The 23718-nt window shown below is 42.2% G+C and overlaps 1 protein-coding gene across 3 annotated transcripts in view; it reads right to left on the bottom strand.

Annotated features, from left to right (window-relative positions):
• LOC129698251 (beta-1,4-galactosyltransferase 3-like) overlaps window positions 1–22603 on the bottom strand; it is a 54440-nt gene extending 31837 nt beyond the window's left edge. Inside the window, exons 1-3 of one of the 3 annotated variants that reach the window (XM_055637269.1) lie at window positions 22053–22603; window positions 16589–16824; window positions 5417–5607 (exon numbers count right to left, since the gene is read on the bottom strand). In XM_055637269.1, the coding sequence (XP_055493244.1) occupies window positions 5417–5607; window positions 16589–16824; window positions 22053–22302 (677 nt within the window). In that variant the 5' untranslated portion in view covers window positions 22303–22603. The remainder of the gene's footprint in view (window positions 1–5416; window positions 5608–16588; window positions 16825–22052) is intronic. The other 2 variants (XM_055637270.1, XM_055637266.1) reach the window with 2 other exon arrangements.
• Between the last annotated feature and the right edge of the window lie 1115 nt (window positions 22604–23718).

Raw genomic sequence — 23718 nt, 5'->3', positions numbered from 1 at the left:
TCACGGCACGTGCCTGACTTGAACCTAAATGCCAATTTATAAAAAGCAAAATCAATGCATAGAAGCAAAGTAAGGTTGGATCAAATAAATGTCTGTGGAAATGCAGTTCCCTACAAGAACCCTAATAACAGAATGCAACACACTAAGAACATATCATCAAATGCAATTTCTTTCCTCTCATCTTTAAATGAGACAGTAGTTCAATGCAATAATTTATAACCAGTTTATGTTGGTGGACAGATGGTTGGGAAACTTTCAAATGAAACAGTCCATTGGACTCTTCTTCTTGCACTTGAAGCAGCAGAGGTCATGCAATGCCTTTCAGGTGCTGTAGCCAGTTCAATGTCCTGTTGTCGAGGGCCGTGAGGTCTACCCCTCCACCAGGGGGGCGGAGGACAGTCGAAAATGACGTGCTGTGCTGTTTGCTAGTCTGCTCCACACATGCAGGCTGCTGATGAACGCAGCCCCCAGCGATGCATGCTGCCGTTGAACTGGCTGATCCCTGTATGGAGCCGGTTCAGGACGACCCACTCTTTGCGGGGCAGGTCCGAGCCGGGTGGGGCTGTGGTGTTCGGTGCAACAGTGAATTGACGAGGTCGCGAAGTCTGTTCCAGGCTGGTTCTCCATGCTCCTATTGTGCTGAACCCGGAGCCACAGAGAGTCGCTGCATGACGGGAGAAGGGGCGACGAGATGACAGGCATTGAGACCCCAGTTGCTGTGAGGCCTGTGCAAGGTGGTGCAAAGGATGTTTGGCGTCCGATGGGGGCCTTGCACACCAGCCTGTGGGTGAAGTACTCTCTGTGAAGCTTGGTGGGTGCGATACCTGCGAGCATCGGCAGAAGATCCGTGGGAGTAGGACGTAGGCAGCCGGTGATGATCCGCTTGGTGTCGTTGAGGATGGCGTCTAGCTTGCTAGTATGAGCGCTGCGGCACCTTGCTGGGGCGGCGTACTCAGCGGCGCTGTACACGAGTGCAAGAGCACTGGTTCAGAGAGTAGATGTCCTGGCGCCCCATAACGATCCAACCAAGCAATGCAGGAGGTTGTCCCGCGCCGAGACTTTAACACCGAGAGCTTCAAGGTGTTGCTTGTAGGTCAGCTGCCGATCTAGTTTCACCCCAAGGTATGTAGGAAAAAGTTTATAGGGGAGGGGTGACCCATTGAGGGTGACGGTTAGCTGGCGTTGAGCTTCCTTGTTGTTCAGGTGAAAGGCCGTTGTGGTGGTTTTTGCCACACTCAGTTTTAGTCTCCAGGTCTTAAGGTAACCTGCGACAAGTTCCATATCTGCTGAAAGCACATCCTCCACGTTTGACCAACTCCTGTCTGAATGCAGTCGGGCCAGGTCATAGAAACATAGAAAATAGGTGCAGGAGTAGGCCATTCGGCCCTTCGTGCCTGTACCAAATCAAAACTCTTAGATTTTCCATGGAGTTCAACAATGGAGTTAATTCATTCAAGGGCCACATCTAACTCCCTCTTAAATATAGCCAATGAACTGGCCTCAACTACATTCTGTGGCAGAGAATTTCAGAGATTCTGTTTGAAAAAATGTTTCTCCATAGTCCCCTGATTTCCCCCTTAGCCTTAAACTGTGCCACATCTGGACTCCCCTCATTGGGAACAATCTTCCTGCATCTAGCCTGGCCTCAACTACATTTTGTAAGTTTCAGATCCCCCCAGATCTTCTAAATTCTAGCGAAAAATGTCTTCCAGTCTCATCTCATATGTCCTGACATCCCAGGAAAGTCTGGTGAACCCTCTTATTCCCCTATAAGAATGTCCTTCCTCAGTTTTAGGAGACTAAAACTGTACGCAATATTCCAGGTGTGGTCTCACCAAGACCCTGTACAACTGCAGTAGAACCTCCCTGCTCCTATACTCAAATCCTTTTGCTATGAATGCTAACACACTATTCGCTTTCTTCACTGCCTGCTGCACCTGCATGCCTAAATCCAATGACTGGTGTACCATGACACCCAGGTCTTGTTGCATCTACCCTTTTCCTAATCGGGCACCATTCAGATAAAAGTCTACTTTCCTGTTTTTGCCACCAAAGTGGATAACCTCACATTTATCCACATTATACTGCATCTTCCATGCATTCGCCCACTCACTCAGCCTATCCAAGTCACCTTGTAGCCTCCTAGCATCCTCCTCACTGCTAACACTGCCCCCCAGCTTTGTGTCATCCACAAACTTGGAGATGTTGCATTCAATTCCCTCGTCCAAATCATTAATATATATTGTAAATAGCTGGGGTCCCAGCACTGAGCCTTGCGGTATTCCACTAGTCACTGCCTGCCATTCTGAAAAGGACCCGTTTACTCCTACTCTTTGCTTCCTGTCTGCCAGCCAGTTCTCTATCCACATCAATACTGAACCCCCAATACCGTGTGCTTTAAGTTTGTATGCTAATCTCTTATGTGGGACCTTGTCGAAAACCTTCAGAAAGTGCAGATATAACACATCCACTGGTTCTCCCTTATCTACTCTACTAGTTACATCCTCGAAAAATTCTATAAGCAGACAACTTGCTGTCCAACAACACTGTTGGAGGCTGTGTGGGAGTACGGAGGCAGACCACTCGCATATTTTCTGGAACTGTGTAAAGATAAGGCCATACTGGGAAAATGTTAATGCAGTTGTAAATAATATCTTGGGTTATAAAATCCCAAATACCTGCCCTGTGATGTATCTGGGGCGTATTAAAGATAGTGTAAAAATAGAAGATACATATTTGATTAAAGTTTTGCTTGCAGCAAGTAAGAAGGCCATTACCAGGCAGTGGCTTAATGAAAAAAGTCCAAAACAGGAACAGTGGTTAGAAATTGTGCGAGACATCTTTAATATGGAGAAATTGACATATTCCTTGAGAGTCAAGGAGAATTCATTTGAGAAGATCTGGGAAAAATGGACTGTTTATTTGAGCCATGACACCAATTAGATAAATGCCGAGCTAGATATGGGAAGATTGCGTTATATAGAACTAGATGGTATGTTTGTATGAATGTTGAATTATCTCCAGATAACTAATCAATGTAATGGCTTTTCTTTTTTTAATTTGGTAAGTGAACCACATGGTCTTATTCCAATTTTTTTAAATTTATTTACTTCTTTTTTTTCCCCTATCTACTTATTTTTTTTCATTTTCATTGCTGTTTTTCTTACTTTGTTTTATTTATGGTGATGGTGTTGCACTGTTTTGAAAATATCTCTTAAAAATCAATAAAAATTTAAGGAAAAAAAAAATGTTAGACTAACTGGTCTAATTCCCCGTTTTCTCTTTCCCTCCTTTTTTAAAAAGTGGCGGTACATTAGCTATCCTCCAATCCTCAGAAACTACTCCAGAATCTAGAGTTTTGAAAAATTATGACTAATGCATCCACTATTTCTGGGGCTACTTCCTTAAGTACTCTGGGGTGCAGCCTATCTGGCCCTGGGGATTTATCAGCCTTTAGAATCATAGAAACATAGAAAACAGGTGCAGGAAGAGGCCATTCGGCCCTTCGAGCCTGCACCGCCATTCAATATGATCATGGCTGATCATCCAACTCGGTATCCTGTACCTGCCTTCTTTCCATACCCCCTGATCCCTTAGCCACAAGGGCCACATCTAACTCCCTCTTAAATATAGCCAATGAACTGGCCTCAACTACCTTCTGCGGCAGAGAATTCCAGAGATTCACCACTGTGTGAAAAATGTTTTCCTCATCTCGGTCCTAAAAGATTTCCCCCTTATCCTTAAACTGTGACCCCTTGTTCTGGACTTCCCCAACATCGGGAACAATCTTCCTGCATCTAGCCTGTCCAACCCCTTAAGAATTTTCTATAAGTTTCTATAAGATCCCCACCTCAATCTTCTAAATTCTAGCGAGTACAAGCTGAGTCTATCCAGTCAATTTAATCCATTCAATTTACCTAACACCACTTCCTGGCTAACCTGGATTTCACTCAGTTCCTCCATCTCATTTCACCCCCGGTCCCCTGCTATTTCCGGCAGATTATTTAAGTCTTCCTTAGTGAAGACAGAACCAAAGCAGTTATTCAATTGGTCTGCCATGTCCTTGTTCCCCATGATCAATTCACCTGTTTCTGATTGCAAGGGACCTACATTTGTTTAAACTAATCTTTTTCTCTTCACATATCTAGAAAAGCTTTTGCAGTCTGTTTTTATGTTCCCTGCCAGTTTTCTTTCATAATCTATTTTCTCTTTCCTAATTAAGCCCTTAATTAAGTCCTCCTCTGCTGGACTCTGAATTTCTCCCAGTCCTCTGGTAGGCTGCTTTTTCTGGCTAATTTGTACGCTTCATCTTTTGTTTTGATACTATCCCTGATTTTCCTTGTTATCCACGGATGCACTACCTTCCCCGAGTTATTCTTTTGCCAAACTGGGATGAACAATTGTTGTAGTTCATCCATACAGTCTTTAAATGCCTTCCATTGCACATCCACCGTCAACCCTTTAAGAATCAATTGCCAGCCTATATTGGCCAATTCCCATCTCATACCCTCAAAGTTACCTTCCTTTAAGTTCAGAACCCTTGTTTCTGAATTAATTATGTCACTCTCCATCCTAATGAAGAACTCAACCATATTTTGGTCACTCTTGCCCAAGGGGCCACGCACAACAAGACTGCTAACTAACACTTCCTCATTACTCAATACTCAATCTAGAATAGCCTGCTCTCTCGTTGGTTCCTCTACATGTTGGTTTGGAAAACTATCCCGCATACATTCCAAGAAATCCTCTTCCTCAGCACCCCTGCCAATTTGATTCATCCAATCTATATGTTGATTGAAGTCACATATTATAACTGTCATCTGCGTATCCATACTAGCGTGAGGTCGTGCGTAGCAAATCGCTGATATAGAGATTGGAGAACATGGGAGCCAGTACCAAGCCTTGGGGGACTCCGTTTCTTAGGCGTCGCAGTCGGCTAGATTGTCCAGCGCTGGTCTTGAGTACAAAACTGCAGTTGGCAAGGATGTTGGCAAGGAACCGCACTAAGTGGCGGTCAGGAACGGTGCGGAGGAGCTTCAAGATCAGGCCCTGGAGCCACACTGTATCGTAAGCGGTGGTGAGGTCCACCAGTGTGACGGCCGCCTTGTGACCCTTTTCAATAGGAGACACGAAGGTCAGACTAAGCTTAAAACGAAAACCAACCCATTATTCCAACAAATAAAGCAGAAAGAATAGCATTTAGGATGTGTTCGAGAGTCAAGTAGGATTGATGATTCGGGATAAAATACTTGGCTGTCAACATCTATGGCCGAACTAGTTACAATGAAGCATAAAATCTTTTCTCGTCAGTTTTCTGAAGAGTAGTTGAAAGAAATTAATAAAAAAGTTAATATTAAAATCATCAGAATATGAAAACAAAATTATAAGAAATATTTATTTCTGAGATTTTCAATACCTGTACTTGAATTTATTCATTGCACTGGATACGTGCTTGGGGTATCTTCTATTACAAATATACAAATTGTGATCATTCTCAGGGATAAGGTCAACATCATGTAGAAACAGACAGTCCCAGTCCTCATCCTTCAGTGCTTCTCTCACTCCAACATTAAGCAGTTTTGCTCTGTTAAATGTACGATTTCCAGTCTGAGGGGGGAAAAATTGCATTTACAAACATTTAAAATATTTGAATAAATTTGGTCATGTTGCATTTTGCAATTAGATTACATGCAGAAGTGGGTTATAAAATGATGAGCATAAACAAATTAATTTATAATTTAAAAACTGTTGCCCAACTTTCAAAATATGAGCAACCCCCACCCCCCATGTTAGGGCCTATTGATAACAGAAATTTGGTTTTACAGAATTCACAAAAAACTATCCAAAATGTTGATAAAATAAAATATTTCAATTTCCTAATGCATGTGCAGTTGACACATCTTCATGTTATGGAAAAATCCCAATAAGGACATTGTAACTCTTGCAATCTCCCCTTTGGTTTCTCAGGGGATCACCTGTACAATGTTAGATGAGGCCAAAAAAAGTTATAGAAATGCATCAAAATCTAATTGAAATAGAAATCCCAGTCCAAATTTACATACTAGTTATTATGAAAATACATTTCTTGATGCCTGACCGATTTGTTACTGTGGCCATTATTAAATAGGATTGATTGCAATATCGCCAAAATTCTCAATGTGAACAAATTATCTATACTGTTGCTTCCACTGTTGAGCGCAAGTTATAAACACACACACGCACGTGCGCACACACACTAACCGCAAAGGACATTGGAAGAAACAAATAGTTTAATAAAGTTTACACTATTTTTTCTAAATATGCTAGAGCATTAGGATCAAGACATTAATATTCATAATTCTGTGTGGGCATCAGCCAAGTTGATAATATAATTTATGTATAGGATATATATTTAAAAACCAAAGTAATTGAATATAAAAATCAAGTTCCTTGGTTTGGCTTCATTTGGTGTACAATCAAATTGTCAATGGCAAGACTTAGCCGGCTTAACAGGTTAGAATAATGATAAAATTATAGATAAATGGAGCATTGAAAGGTTAGGATTGTACGTAGGATTGTTGGGAGAACAGTTCAAAATTACAAGCAGTTGTACTAAAGCTACTTGGGAAAAAGTTCCTTCTGGCAAATAGATTACTGAAGAGGCAATGATTTAAAATATACCAAAGATCCAAATGAGAAAAATTAGAAAAATCTTAGGAAAATTAGTAATTTTCAGACAGCACCAATTTAAAGACTGATAGAAGCAGATTCCCTTGGAAAGCTATTGGAAATAGATTGAATTTTAAGAGAAAGGATAAAACTCACTGTGGATTGCAATGGATGATTTTTCCTTAAAAAAACATGATCGAGTGCTTCAGGAGTACAACTGAACCCATGGTATGTAAAAGTGACAAATCTCTTATTTTGTATGTAATCAAGTTACCTTTTAATAGTAATTTCATCTTATACACTGTGAGGTCAAGGAAAGAGCGTTCATGTCGTGGCCCTGTTTCCACCAATCTTTCCACCACCACGCACAAGAAGCGACAACACAGACACCGTTGTATGCAGATGTCGAGAAGTGTGTTCAGCGCTGGCTGAGCAACTAATCTTGTGTGTGGACTCGATAAGAAAATACACAAAGCTACTGTACTCCTGATATGAGACAGAGAAAGTTTTGGCATACTCTAGCTCATAACCCTCTCTTTCCAATTAAGGAATCTGAGAATGATGTACAATTTTGTTACGCTTTAAAATTATTACTGTCTGCAAGCAATTTTTCCAATGACCAAGCTCCTCTCTGCTGAGCACATGAATTACTGCAATGTTGATCAATTGTTGTGATTCAGTATTGGCATTGTATTATTATTGTCAAGTAGTGCGAGATAAGTAGGCTGTGGGCCGAGCATCAAAAATGTGTCTAGAAATCGATTTTCGTGACCCACGTCACGGAACTACATGACATTTTCAATTAGATGAAATATAATTGAGAAGGATGTCATAACTCGTCAGTGGCAAAAGTTGCACATTAATTAATTAAACTAATTGAAAAAGAGATCGGGAAAATAAGTGCCATCTAGTGGCCAATGCTCATATTACACCATGGGCAGCCTATTTCCGTGTTGCAGTCCGTTTAAATTATACTAGACCAAGTGCAGGAAATTTAATGAGACTGCAGCAGAGGTCCCAGGTTTTAAGAACTCATGAACCTGCCTAATTAAAGGGTCAGGACAGATCCTCTGGGTTCCCCCATTTACTGAACCACACTGGCTACCATAGTGGGGAGAATGGGGGTAACGGCCATAGTGGGACTGGGGCAGTGCCAGGCTCGGTGACAGACCTGTAAGAGACCCGTCTTATTTCTGATGTAAATGTCACATCCTGAGCAAGAATCGAATGCTCTGATGTTTACTCGATGAGTATTCATTTTAAGCTACAATGAGCCTATATTTATGTTAGAGATGGTGCCTTTGCAAATGAGGGCTATTACCTTTATAGGCTGTGGGCCGAGGAGCTTTTTTTGTGCAGTTTTGTGACCCAACTCACGGAACTACATGGAATTTTCACATGTTGTGTAAAAATATTATACAAATCATCCCTGAAACTCGTCAAGAACAAAACTTGCATATTTTTTTTATTAATTTAGAGAAAAAAATGAAAATTTTGGGGTATTTTTAGTCCAATCAAAGCACGTTTGACATTGAGTCGGACACCAGGTGGCCAATCACGCGCTTTGTTTCAGGCTAGCTAGGCAGGGAGCACACAATTTCAACCTCTTTTTAATGTTAATGAGAATAACACAGTTACTACCATAGATAAATTAGTTCATTCACATACACCAATTCATTTCTACATAAACATCAGCAATTTCTGACCATTTCTCACTCCAATGGAAGCCTATAAAGTGCAATGAATATTCCTCCGTTTTTCTCCCGTGGTCGGGGCTTGGAAACGGCCGCTACGGATGGCACTATGTACTCCCCCCCGTCCCCCCAACGCGGAGATGATCCGCGGCTCCGCGTTCGCGAATCGACTGCTTTTTAATTGAGACCGCGGCTTCACTATGTTAAGTACACTTAACATAGTGAATTTAATCGGAACACTTTTTCCTGGTAAGTTATCGCAGGCAGCTCCGAGAATAGATGTTAAAGAAAACTTATTAGACTTCAACATGCTGGCATTAGTGAAAATGTTTAATTTACTTTGTTATGGATACACATAGTTTAGGCCCTCAACTTCATGAATGAGTGAGTGAGTGAGTGAGTGAGTGGAGTGAATGAATGAGTGAATGAATGAATGAATGTACAGCCTCCAAATCTAATTTTTTCACATTATAAAAGGGTGCAATTAAATTAATTAAAATCCATAAAGATTAATTTTCATAAATTCAGACTTTAGATCTTACCTTTCAGTTCCAGTTGATTCACAACGTTTGACTGCAGCACCTCAGCAGGGACTTTGCTTTCAAGGCTTTGTTCCACTTAGCTGGACATTCTTCACACTTCTTACACATCAGTGGAAGTACTCTCAGCCATGTTGTGTGCTCCCTGCCTAACTAGCCTGAAACAAAGCGCGTGATTGGCCAACTGGCGTCCGACTCAATGTCAAACGTGCTTTGATTGGACTAAAAATACCCGAACATTTTCAGGTTTTTCTCTAATTTAATAAAAATGTGCAAGTTTTGTTCTTGATGAGTTTCAGGGATGATTTATATAATATTTTTACACAATATGTGAACATTTCATGTAGTTCCGTGAGTTGGGTCACGAAACTACACAAAAAAGCTCCTCGGCCCACAACCTAAAGGTGAAAAACTCGGTTTTGCACACAATCCATTCACGTCATACAATCAAAGAGCACAGGATACAGTGAAGACATACACAGAAAATCAGGAAATGCAGAATATAGTGCTGCAGCAATACAGCCACAGTGAAATTGCAGATATAAAAAGTGCAAAGGCCATAATTTGGTAGGTTGGGAGATCAGAGACCACATCCATAACTAATGAGATCCGTTCAGTAGTCTGATAATAGAGGAGAAGCCGTTTCAAAATCAGATGACACATGCTTTTGAACCTTGAAATGGGGCAAGACAGAAGGGGGAAATGCAAGGATGTATGTGTTCTTGATTTCATTCGCTGCTTTTCAGAGGTAGTGTGAAGTGTACAAGAAATTGATGGTGGTGTGGCAGGGAGGCTGGGTTGTGCATGGTCTGGGCTGTATCCACAACTGCAGAGCAATTGCCATACCAAGTTGTGATGCATCCAGGGAGGGTTAACAAGGACAGAAGTCTGGGAACAATGTATTGTCTCTCGCTCTTATGTAATTTATAGTTGATCCAAATCCCATTTCTGTTGACCAATTTGTCACTTATTGTCGAATACCATTGCCTGATAAACCAAAATCTCATCTCGGTTCTAAAATGTTTTATTGAATGGGTTCAATAACTGACTTGAGGGAGATTGTTCTAGACTTTCATTATTCAGTTAACTCATTCCTGACAGATTTCTTTCAAATCATTGAATAAGATATCAGGGGAGGAGTTTATTTATCTTATCATACCTACACTAGATCTTTGAAATGAACTACAACCCCCCCCCCCCCCCCCCCACACTTTTGCTATCTTTCCTACAAGTTCTTTCCTCATAAACTTCATGGAAAATTTAAATTTAATGAAATTGCTTCAACCAACTCTTTAAGCAGTGCATGCCAATTTCCTGTATTTCTTCTGTCAATTGCTCAAATACAAGTCATGGGGCAACGTCACTGGCCTTTCTGTCACAAGAAAGAGTTCTTTATTCGAATTCTTCATCCATTTACTTTATTAAACTTTCCTTGTTCCAGACTGCTGCCACAAGAAAGATTTTGTGTTCCATTCTATCGTCATCCAAAACATTAGTTAAACAACATCTTAATTTTTAATTTGTTTGCAATCTGGCCTCTATATAACCCTTTTCATTTTGATAAATAAAATGTCTTGTGTGCCTCCAAGGTAAATATACCCCAGCCAAGGCATAATACAGTTTTAATTGCCGTCCATTTAACAGCTTTATACATCTTTAACAACTTTTACCAGGTTTTCCTATGGTCTCCAGCTTAAAAGGTGAAGATTTCCACTGATCATTACTTTATATAACTAATCAAAATTAAACAAGATCTATTTCCTACAATATCTATTAGTGATATTTAGGCCGTGGGCCAAGGCGCCAAAATGGCTCTAGATTTTTACTTTCGTGACCCATGTCTGGTATCTACTTGAAATTTGGCACAGATTTAGATAAAACATAATTGATAAGGGATTCTTAACTCGTCAGTTGCACATTAATTAATTAAGCCCTCTTGTGCTCAATAATATATAGCTGTATATGGGAACATTGAATTTGGGACTGCCGCAGAGGTCCAGGGTTTCACCGGCTCCTGAACCCGCCTAATTAATGGGTGAGAGCAGATCCTGTGCGTTCCCCAGTTTACTGAACCCCACTGACTGCCAGTGTGCAGAGTGGGGGTCAAGGCCATAGTGGGACTGGGGCAGCGCCCTGCTGGGGAAAGGCTAAGGTATCTGCCACTGAGAGGAAAAGGGCTAACCCTAACTTGCCCCCCTTCCAGAGCTGCCCACGGCTTCGGGACCGGCTGAGGGCTCCGTACGTGTGGCCATTCAGCGCGTCCACCTCGGCCAGCATGCTATTCTGGATCATCAGCAGCAGCCCACCCAACGCCACATTTACACCGAATGTCAACATGGTGGGGAGCAGCACTCCCCTGCATGCCGCCCGGGCTGCCTTCAGCACCCCCATGGTGCTAGGTCCGTCAGTCCTCCTGCTCGCTGCAACATCGGCCGGCTGACAGCCCAACAGACCTCTCACTGTACCCACCGGCCGGCCATTAGTCCGACCAACCCCTCACTGCACCCACCGGCCGGCCGACAGCCCGACCGGCCTCTCACGACACCCACCAGCCAGCTGACAGCCCGACCGACCCCTCACTGCACCCACCGGCCGGCCATTAGTCCGACCCCTCACTGTGTTAATCCTGGCCAAATTGGAGAAGCTAGGACACTAAAAGTGAGTAAGTGATTCTGGGCTGCTAGGCCATTTGGTCAATTTAAAAGTGCCTTCTGTAGAAATGGGACAAGCTGCAGAATGGTGCCAGTTTGTCTAGAGCCTAGATTACAGTTGCAGGAAGAGAATGGGAACATCTGCAGATCCTGGCAATTAGGTGAAAAATGCATAGAATGGATTGGATGAATGCAAACCAGACATACACACTTTACTTTGCTGGATGTTGATTGGATTAAGCATTGAGCCTTGTCTGGTTTTCTTGCATATCAGGGCACATGTTGTGATATTCGTTTCCTTTGAGAAACACTGTTTGAATACAATGTATTAGCCACTGTATTATTGGGTTAGGGAAATGTCTGTCATGTACGGGTTAATCGATATCTGTATTGGACTGTAAAGAGACCACCCCCATGTGGTTCGGCCCTCAAGGTTCGGGGACCTATAAAAGACCGCTCCCACAAGATAATGTGTCGATCTTCTGGGAGAACGCTTAAGACGACGTGACCTTCTGGAGTGTCTCTGCTTGAACGAGGCCAAGAGGGCTTGATCAAGCATATACGAGGATCAAACCCGCGGTGGTTTGGTACAGTAATTGGAATTGGAATTGTGTTTTGTCAAAATAAAGTTTAGATGCGCAAGTGCTCGTCTCAGTGATTGTTCACTGAAACTAGACTAGGGGGGAAAGCTTAGAACGAGCAATTTACAACTGCAACCACCGGTCGGCCGACAGCCCGACTGACCGACCCCTCTCTGCAGGCCGACAGCTCGACTGACCCCTCAAGGCACCCACCGGCCATCGGGTGGTGGGGAAAATGCTGGAGTCAATCATAAAAGATGAAATAGCGGCACATTTGGAAAGCAGCAACAGGATCGGTCCGAGTCAGCATGGATTTACGAAGGGGAAATCATGCTTGACTAATCTTCTGGAATTTTGTGAGGATGTAACTAGGAAAATGGACAAGGGAGAGCCAGTGGATGGAGTGTACCTGGACTTTCAGAAAGCATTTGATAAGGTCCCACATAGGAGATTAGTGGACAAAATTAGGGCACATGGTATTGGGGGTAGAGTGCTGACATGGATAGAAAATTGGTTGGCAGACATGAAACAAAGAGTAGGGATTAACGGGTCCCTTTCAGAATGGCAGGCAGTAACTAGTGGGGTACCACAAGTCTCGGTGCTGGGAGCGCAGCTATTTACAATATATATTAATAATTTGGAAGATTACAAGCAACATTAGCAAATTTGCAGATGACACGAAGCTGGGTGGCAGTGTGAACTGTGAGGAGAATGCTATAAGAATGTAGGGTGACTTGGACAGGTTGGGTGAGTGGGAAGATGCATGGCAGACGCATGGCAGATGCAGTTTAATGTGGATAAATGTGAGGTTATCCACTTTGGTGGCAAAAAAAGGAAGGCAGATTATGATCTAAATGGTGTCAAGTTGGGAAAAGGGGAAGTACAACGTGATCTGGGGGTCCTTTGTTCATCGTTGGAGGCCGTTCTCTAGATACTTTCAAGAGAGAGCTAAATAGGTCTCTTAAAGACAGCAGAGTCAGGGGATACAGGGAGAAGGCAGTAACAGGGTACTGATCGTGGATGATCAGCCATGATCACATTGAATGGCGGTGCAGGCTCAAAGGGCACTTATTGTCTATTGTCATGAAGAAATAATTGTTGCCAGCATAAGAAAAATAACCAAGACATTTTACAATTTTATAGCTTATACAATTGGAACAATATTTCTCAAATGGATTCAGATGCCAAAGGTCAGATTTAGTGACAATGCTGACTACCTGATCAATCCTCAATAAAGAAATAGACAAGACTAAGAAAAGCTTTGTTCCCTCATCTAGAAATTGAATAGCACTTTTCACTTTTTAAAAGTTAGGTATGTAACTTTTCCTACATTGCAGACTAGTTCAGAGTTTCCAATAAATCAGCAAGGAGGTTATGCAAGAAATATTCCAGTTCTAAACATTTGACTCCAACATGAATTAGATTAGTATTGGATTAGATTAGATTAGAACTGATTAGTATTGGAGACAAACAATTGGAAACAATAATGCTCTAGCACAAGACACATAATTGCTTCACAACCCTTTGTTGATTTATTGGAAGCTTAAAGCTGGTTTGCTGTAGCTGAAATGTAGGCGTACCATGCTTACAGGGTGCAGTGAATGTAACTGCCAAGATTTTGTGCCTGTTACAGTGAATTTACCAGCCATTATTATTGTTTAAAACAACTTGCACATAAGTATTTTAACATGATATAATAAAACTCAGCCATAGGATAAAATATTACAATGTCCAAGCATTATAGTATTTTATTCTATGGCTGAGTTTTATTACATCATGTTAAAATACATATGTGCAAGTTGTAATCAATAAAAGTTGTAAACGCTTTGGTTATTTTTCTTATGCTGGCAACAATTGTTTCTTCATTACCACTAAGTAATCAATAGTAATTTGCAAACTTCAATTTTAATACATTAAAGACAATAAATATTTTGTCTTGTTGAACAACGTGTAAACAAAATACAATGTATTGTCACATTTTTGATTTCCTCAAAATCTGATTTGGCAAATGTAGCTTCTCATTCCCGCGCTGAAATTCGACAAAATGTGATTATTCAGCCTACTCTACTAAACATCAGAGATGTTGTCAGATTCAAACCAACAATAGAAATAAGGAAATCTTTGCTCTTAGGTTCACGAGATTGTTCTGGGTAGATTTCTTAAATATATAAAATGGTCAGCAGTGAACATCCACCTCATGTCACTGAGTGGATAACCCTGATCACACCCAATTAAAAGTCACTTAACAATGGGACAACTTGCAATTAAAGTTGTATGACTGCCCCCCGACTCAGATCTTCAGAAATTAAGACCGTCTCCCTTCACAAAAAAAAAAATCAGTCCCTGGAACACGTCCCTAATTATGTTTAAGCAAGCTATACAATTCCAAACAAAGAGTTGATCATAAAAATACACATTGTTGCTATGTTACAATACTTACTTTCAGTGCTGCTGTAGTTCTGCCACTGGCCGTGTGCGCGACTTTAGTGCCTTTGAGGGGGGGGGATTAAATGCCATTTTCTCCTGCCTGTCGGAGTCGAACTTCCTCAGGCTGTTAAACTGCTGAAGAATAATCGATCCGACTTGCGTTCTCTGAGGTTTTTTTTTTAAATCGCAGGACAATTTAATCCCTGGAGTAAAATAAAAAGCTAGTTCTAACGCCGTCAAGGGGACGGATCTCACGTATGGGACAAAACAAAATGTAAGTCGTCTATTTTACATATAAACTTGCTTCTTAGGATGACTTTAATCAAAATGTTCTTGGCGATAATGTGATTTTGGCCCCATACGAACCGGCAGTGTTTTTCCTGCCGATATGGAGTTCAAATTCACTGAAACCGCAACGTTCCAATCGATCGCGTTCCACAAAAACCCACTCGCAAGATTAAAATGCACATTAATTTACGGGAATTAAACATTAAATTAAAAAATGCTAACCTTTTCTTAAGAAATGGATAGATGTTTAGATCTAGTAATTGAGTTTTGTAATTAGCTACAATCAGGTAACTAACTAATTATATGCTTTAATTTCAAGTCATCCAAGTAAGATTGTTTCATATTTGTTTCAGAATGCTTCAATCTATAATAACTGAAAATGTCATTCCGTTCTCTTAATTTTTAAGAACGTTATAGGCTTTTGACTGTCCTCAATCACAGCTTTTGTGTTAAGTCAATGGAAAAGCAATAGGGAACAAGATGCTAATTTCAGTATGAAAATGGCCATAACTTTTTTAATACTGAAGATATGAAAGTGAATTAGATGTCAAATTAAACTTCTTTTTATGCTTTATCTGATTTCAGACTTGATTTTTAAAATCTCAAAATTTTGTAACATTGCATAACATTTTTGAGCTATGCAGAAGACCTAATTATAACTGGTAATTAGAATCCAATGACTGGGCAAGTCAGGGTTATGATTGGCTGTCTTGCAAAAAACAGCAAAATACCAAAAATGATACCTTAAATTGAAGTGACTCACTAAATGCCCATTGAAGACAAGACTGAAGAAAAAGCAGCCATCTTTAGAATCAAATGATACAGATAAGATTGAAGGCCTAATTCCAGTAGACCTCTAATCTCTGACATGCAGACATGTTCGAAAATGAACCCAAACGACATTTTCCAAGCTACAACATAAGTTTACAGCAATCAACATAGTGACAAGTATGGGTTTAATAGGTTTAAACTAAGAATTAAAAACACATTGTATTCCATTATCTGCATCACTAAACCTCCAATTAAGTGTCATAATGGTTGTTTAAATCCAGCATGTACTTTGCCCTGCAATGAAACTCAGGTTCAAGGAGTTGAACAGAAAAAACAAACTTATTGATTAAACAAAATAATTTGTAGGAAAATATTTACCATGCCTGCAATCCAATTACACAAGCTAAAATAGAAATGGTTTTAAATTTAGGATAAATAATTGAACTGCAACATTAAACCTTAGAAGCTAGTTTGGCATTTTTCAATACACAACAGCTGCAGTAGGCCATTTGGCCCTTCGAGCCAGCATTCAATGTGATCATGGCTGATCATCCACAATCAGTACCCCGTTCCTGCCTTCTCCCCATATCCCTTGACTCCGCTATCTTTAAGGGCTCTATCTAACTCTCTCTTGAAATCATTATGTTGAACTTATGTTCAATAACAAAGACCATAAGTAAACTCACAAATGAGCAATAAGGAACCTTTTTAAACAGCCACAAATGAACAAATAAGAGTTGAAACGTCACAAATAAGTGAAACATCACCTATTTGTTCCCTCCTGAAATACTGCCTGACCCACTGAGTTACTTCAGCACTGTGTGTTAAAAAAAACCCCAGCATTTCCCCACCTTCCACAAACATGGTCAGTACAGCGTACTTAAGATTTTTTTTAAAAGATAGCATTATTTGTATGGATCACAAAAATCTTTACCTAACTGAAGCTTATGAACAAAAATCAAGAAACAATTCTGTATTAACCAAATTACCTGATGGATGACATATATTGCATATTGAAGCTGTTGACGCTGAAGGAATGGATGAAGATAATATAGAAGATGGCGCAAATGTGGCTCCCTGTTTCGATGAGGAATAAGGATTGCTGTCTTATACCAAGCTTTGCAGTGTGGGGGAGCATAACGCCCACCAGATTTCACATATGGATTTTTTCTTTCTATTTTGCTCATACCCGGAATTGCTTGAAAGCTGATTGTCAGTGGTCCAACTGTGTAAATATTGAAAACAGAAAGATGTATTCTGCATGCAGGAAGTCATACAAAACAATGCTCTTTACCTTTAAAATAATAGTTCTGTATGCAAAATGCCCAAGGTAACACAGCAAACGTAACATAAAGAGTTTACAATCATAATTTAAATTCTTCAGAAGAATTCAGTATAAAGTTCAAACATATACATAAACAGATTCTAGAACCATGTGATATGCCAAGTTACCTAGACTGAAAGAAATTTAGTTAAAAATGTTTGCAATTGAATCTTGCAAAGCACCCAACAAAAATCATTTTGCTATGCCAGAGTAGCTTGCCATCAAAAACATGAACTTCTGCTGCCAGTAGCACTAATGTAAATTCTATGGCAAAAAATTAAAAATTGCGACCATAATTACCTGGTGCTTTTCCATTTCTGGTAAACCCCAAATATTTGTTCTTACCAATGAAAAAAAAGTAGTCGAAGATCAAGTGTGTCATCTTGGATTTGGCCTACTAACAGTTGCAACTATAGTTTAAAATTATTTCACAGGCCGTGCGTGAAACACAGGACATCCCAGTACCATAAAATGAACTTTGTTACTAGAAATTACTTAATGTCCTTTAGCATAGTCATACAATAGTTTATTCAGTTTGGTAGAAAACTGCTTTTATTCTCAGATATCAATTTCAAAACAGTACCACATCTGAAACATCTCAGTATTATTTTGTTCATAAAGGATTCTGCCAATTTAATGTTTTGATTTTTCTCAAACATATTGTCGTCTGAATTCAGATAAGTGTGAGGGTGCTGCATTTTGGAAATCAAGCCAGGACTTGTCCATCACAGTGAACAATTGGGACTTGGGGAGTGTTGCAGACCAGATGGAACTAGGAATACAAGTACATAGTTCCCCAAAAGTGGCGCCATGGGTAGATTGGTTGATGAAGAAGTTATTTTGCATACTGGCCTTCCTCCATTGGGAAATGTGAATTTGTTTTATTTAAACAGGGACAGTGCATATTGATAAACATTTACATGTAAATATGCAAGATTATAGTCAATAGCTAATTTCCATCTTTAGTCCTTTTGGCAGCAAAAAGAAACAATTATACAAGACACACAACCAACTCAATGCACACAGACATCCACGCCGGGCGATGTCAGGCCCCGCTCCGGATCTTGATGTTGGAGCCCCCGGTGGGGGATGGCAAGTCCCGCAGCTGTTAAAGCCGCGCCGGGCGATGTCAGGCCCCGCTCCGGGTCGTTTTCATCCCCGCAATTCAGGCGGGAGAAGCTGCCGCTGCGGGAGCTCGGAAAAGCGGTCTCCCTCCAGGGACCCGCAAGCTCCCGATGTCACCGTCCACAGGCCCGCTGCCGGAGCCTCCGAAGCCCCAAAGTCCAGTCACAGCCGCGCACCACCACAGCTCGCCACGCTCCGAGGCTGGCCAGCCCCACAATGGTAACTCCGCAGGCTCCGCGACTGGAGCCCCCAGGTCGTTCTGGCTGGCGGCCACTCCACGGTGCTAGGCCTCAACGACAACGGGGACCCGACAGGGAAATGGTCTCCCGTGCAGGGAAGAGATTTAAAAGTCTCCCCCCCCCATATGCACAGCTAAAAACAATACAAAAAAAAACCACACAAAAATTTTAAAAAGGATAGACGAGCTGCAGGGGCCGCGCCATTACAGTCCCGCCATGTTCCCAATTGTGTGAAGATGTTGGGACTTTTCAACTTCCCAATTTCTTTATTGTACAAGACATTTGTGAGGTCACACTTGGAATATTGTGTTCAATTTTGGTTGTTCTACTTAAGAAAGATACTATTAAGCTGAAAAGATGATTTATGAGGATGTTATTGGGATTTTAGGGCCTGAGCTATAGGTAGAGGTTGGGCAAGGTAGGGCTTTATTCCTTGGTGTGAAAGAGGGTGAGGGGTGATAGAGTATAAAATCACAAGGGAAGTAGTTAAGGTGAATGCACAGTCTTTTTTCTATAACTAGAAGATATATGTTTAAGGGGAGAGGGGAAAGATTTAGTTTAGATTAGAGACAGAGTGTGGGAATAGGCCCTTCAGCCCAGAGTCTCGTCGACCATCAATCACCTGTTCTATGATATTACACTTTTGGAACTTACACACTGGACAATTTACAGAAGCCAGTTAACCTACATATCGGCACGTCTTTGGAATGTAGGTGGAAACTGGAGTACCCAGAGAAAACATGTGGTCGCAGTGAAAACGTACAAACTCTGCACAGGCAGCACCCGTAGACAGGATTGAACCCGGGTCTCTGCTGCACCACCTTTAAATAATAGGAGCCCAAAGAGCAACTTTTTTCACACAAGGAGTGGCAGGTTAATGGAATGAGCTGCCATGGGAAGTAGTTGAGGCAGGTACAATAACACAATTTTAAAGACATTTAGACCATGGATAGGAAAGGTTTAAGGGACATGGGTCACATATGGGCAAATGGGACTAGCTTGGAAGGGGCATTTTGCTCAGCATGACCAAGTTGGGTGGATGGACCTGTTTTTATGCTGTAATTCCTAAACATGAAACGTCACACAATAATGATAAACTTGAATGCAAATTATAGACTTTCAAAGCTTTTTTTCGATGACACATCTAACACAATTAATTCTCATACATGGGGGAAAAAATTGGCCTGTTGAGTGTATAGTTTGTGGTGGGTTTTTGACTGTGTATGTGTGGAGGGCGGGTGGGGGAAACTTTTAGATCTCTCCCCTGTACGGGGACCCGACCTTTTCCCTGTCGGGTGTCCGTTGCCGTTGGGGCCTAGCACCGTGGAACGGCCTCCAACCGGAACGACAGCTCAAGTCACGGAGCCTGCGGAGCTGCGGACCTACCATCCTGGAGCTGGCCAGCTTCGGAGCGTGGAGAGCTGTGGTGGCGCGGGGCTGCGACCCGATTCCGGTGGATGGCGACCGCTTTGCGGGTCACCGGCAACTTCTTCCGCTCGAATTGCGGGGTTGAGAGTGACCTGGAGCGGGGCCTCACATCGCCCCGCGTGGCTTTAAATGGCCGCTGACTTGCTAGCGCCCGCTGGGGGCTCCAACATCGGGACCCGGAGCAGGGCAACTTTAAGTGGCCGTGGGACTTGCTAGCGCCCGCCGGGGGCTTTGACTTTGACTTCGGGAAAGGAATGGAGAGCAGGGGAGAGACAAGACTTTGTCTTCCATCACAGTGAGGTGGAGATTCACTGTGATGGATGTTTGTGTAAATTGTGTTGGTGTGTGTCGTGGTTCTTTCCTTGTATGACTGCAGAAACCAAATTTCGTTTGAACTTCATGTGAGGTTCAAATGACAAATAAACGGTATTTTATATTGTATTGTATTGTATAATGTATTGTATTGTATTGGAAAGAAATAAAAATCAGGCTAGGTGTACATTATAGATGAATCACTCATACCCATCTCAGGAAAAAGGATTTGAATTTCCATAAGGTTACTTCTTGCAGAGTTAAGTAATGAGTACAGTCAGAATACATCACGTCAGGAAGTTGCCAATGTAATAACTTGCATCATTAATCCCATGTTAATATAATTTGTGTTGGAAACAGTGAGAAAGCAAACATCTGCAGAACGTAATGCTCCAGTACACCTATGACCGACAAGCTGCAGCAGGTGGTGGACATCTCCAAGGTCAAATGGGCCTTGGTCCAAGGTATGCCATCAATTAAAATAAAACGGTAGGGTATGTGCTCAACACTGTTTTTCCTTAACTTTTACATAGTTAGCAAACATCGAGTAGGAATTTTTACTTTCTAATTTTAAAAGTGATTATGAAGATTGGAGGAAGCCAACACAGTCTTTAAATCAAAGTTAATTAACAGAATAAATGAAAATGATAGACTTGTTTCAGTGTGCAATTAATAAGAATGCAGGTAATCAGGTTTTTGAAGCTCTCTTTACTGGTCTATAAGAAAAAAAATCAATCTGGTTTCATATCATCTTACATTTCCAAATCATTCATTTCATATTGTTACCCTAGTCATGGTACAAAATTCAAGTATAAATAAATTAGCAACCTAAAGAAAATGAATTGAAAACATAGCTCAGGAAGAACATCTTGAGAAATCTTTTGAAGATAGGAAGGATATGTTGGCTAAAGTAGGAAAGAATAAGCAGATGAGAAGTATCGTTATGTTTTAACACCCTTCTGGAAGATTATCAAAATCTGGCACAAACACACTAGGGCAAGTGGATAAAACCCTTGTCACAACACAATATTTCAAAGTGCATTGTAAAGGAGGAAAGAGGTAGACTTGCAAAGAGTTACGTAAGAACTAGGTGCCCAGACCCCTGGCAACAGGAATGGCTGACAGGGGTAGAACAAATAAATTGGGCAATAATCAAGTTGTCAGAATTTGAAGAGCTCAGATGTCTGAGACTGAATATCAAGCAGAACGAGATATGGCACTAGAGGGATTGAAAACAAGGCGGTTGCTTAACCAAGTGTAGTTTTAACTTTGCAAGCACATGTGCAAAGGGGTTTTATAAGAATCAATCAGAATCGACGCCCTTAAGTTTACAGAAGCTAGAGAAATATTTAGGGGGCATGTTAAAAAGTCGTGTCTAGGAAACATGATCACTAGTAAAAGTTCAACAAACACATTGAAAAGTCAGAAATAGATTACAACAATGAAAGCTTCACAAATAATAATTTTCTCGCTGAATGTTTTATGTACCACTTAAGGATTTGGTTCCACGATTTTAGGGTAGCAAAATGCTTTGAAATCAATGCAGTACTTTTTGATTTGTAGTCAATGAAGGGCAAACAGCTGTCAATAATCAAAGTAATCACACAGAGATCAGACTAACAGGTCGAAAGAAAAATATTGGCTGGCATAACACAACTCGACCTTTATTCATTGTTTACATACAGCAATGTTTTATCCGGAAAATCGCACTCGCAACATCGAAATCTAAAACTCATGTTAACCTAACTTTCATCTTAACTGCCCAAAATAAGACTAGACTCAAGACTGTACTTATTTTGTCCCCTTGTCAATTAAGGAGGAATTAAGTTTTCCCCATTACACACAGCTTTTGCGCCACCCTCCCCAATCCCTCCTGCCTAATTAGTCACCGGAGTTGGAAATAGTTTAAAGCCCAAACGAGCCCGTTGTTGCAGTGTGTGGACATAACCCCTCCCTGGTGGGGTTCTCGACCGTCAGCAGAGGCAAACACCACAGCAAACTGTTAAAACGTCGTTGTGGTCTTACCAAGAAGCGGCGATTCGGCGGCACAATTGGCTAAAGTTTCCCCTTCAGGGATCGGGGTGATCAGGCTGAGGTTGGTGTAGACGTCGTGGGTTTTGGAGTAATCCCAGTAGCGGCCGTGGTCGTCCTCGTACAGCAAACTGACGAAGGAGCTAGAGAGGCTGCGGCGGTAGAGGAAGAGGATGAAAGCCAGCTGCAGCAGAGCGAGTATGAGCAGGCTGCCGGGCCGGCTTGGGGAGCACAGGCGCATCATTGAAGCCGGCGGTCGCAGCCCAGCTACGGCATGGCTTCACATCGCTCGCCCGTCCTCGCCTTCATGGCTGCGAGCAGCGCGCCTCAGTCCAGCGCGGGCACGCATGGCAGGCAGATTGATGCCCGAGTTGTGGTGTTAAACGCCGTGTTGAAGGCGCCGGCTGCTGCCCGAGAGCCGGCCGGCCGCTCAACCACCCACCCACCCACCACACGAGAAGGAGGAGCGGCCGGTCAGTCGGCCCAGCCCAAAGCTTTGCTATAGGATCTTTGGCCCAGCCAGTGAGTGAGTGAGCGCCGCCCACCCCTGCGCACTGCTCGAGCCGCAGTCTCGTTGGCGCGAGGCCAGAGGAGCGCGAGGAGCAACGGCTCTCTTCCCCTCGCGACCGCGACCTCGACCGCTCTGCCTCCCCCGCCCGCGTTTGCACCGTTTCGCTGAACACCTCCGCTCAGTCCGCCTCTGCCTCCCGCCTGAGTTGCAAAACACTCCCCCTCCCATTCCCGAACTGTCTCGGGCCTCCTCCACCAAAGATTATAGAGGAGCAAGATAGACCACTCCTCGAAAAACGCGTAGTATCACGTGTGTGATCGTCGACGCCATTTTTTGAGGCATTTATTGGGCTTCCCCCACACTGTCATGGCGTCCTGATCTAAATTTCATCTCACTGCTCTGCTATCAAGTATTCTAATCGTAAATCTAAACGACCGACCTGTCATTCTTTAGGTTCCCCAATAAAAAAGAAAGGTGAGAAAATATTTTTATTATTTTCAGTCGATATTCTGTCGTGAAAATGTTATTTTCTGTTCTCCCATCAACGGCCATTGGGAAACTGGGTTTGTCGGTACATGATTAGAACGTGTTTAGACTTATTTTTTTATAATAGTTCTTTACTTACCATAGTAATAAAGACAATTTTAGCACTTCTGTACGTTTTTGGTCTTGTTCTTGTAAGGGATTGGTCTCCACAATATGGCCCGCGGACACATCAGGTCCAGTGACCAGGAGATTTTTCGAGCTCAGATTCAAGTCCGAGAATGGGCGGCTGTTACCCGTTATATCCCTCGAATTGTCAAGACATCACAAGCAAAGATCACAAGCCCGCCGTGAAGAAGGGTGCAATCAAATATTATATAACTCTGCTCTATCATCTTTGGGTGCAATGGTGGGCCGGGGGGTTCGGTGGCGGCGGCCGCAATCAAAGATACTAGAGGAGCTCTGTTCTATAATCTTTGGTCGGAATGGGACGGCTGCGCGTTATAATGTGCTATCGTTCCACTCTCCCTCTCCCTCTCCCGCTTCTCCCTCTCTCCCTCTCCCCCTTCTCCCTCTCCCCCTTCTCCCTCTCCCCCTTCTCTCCCCGTCTCCCCCTTCGTCCCTCTCCCCCTCCCCCCCCCCTTCTCCTCTCTCAATCTCGCCCCC

The sequence above is a fragment of the Leucoraja erinacea genome, chromosome 6, assembly GCF_028641065.1.
Source record: "Leucoraja erinacea ecotype New England chromosome 6, Leri_hhj_1, whole genome shotgun sequence".
NCBI lineage: Eukaryota > Metazoa > Chordata > Chondrichthyes > Rajiformes > Rajidae > Leucoraja > Leucoraja erinaceus.
This window is presented reverse-complemented; position numbering and strand designations above follow the sequence as displayed.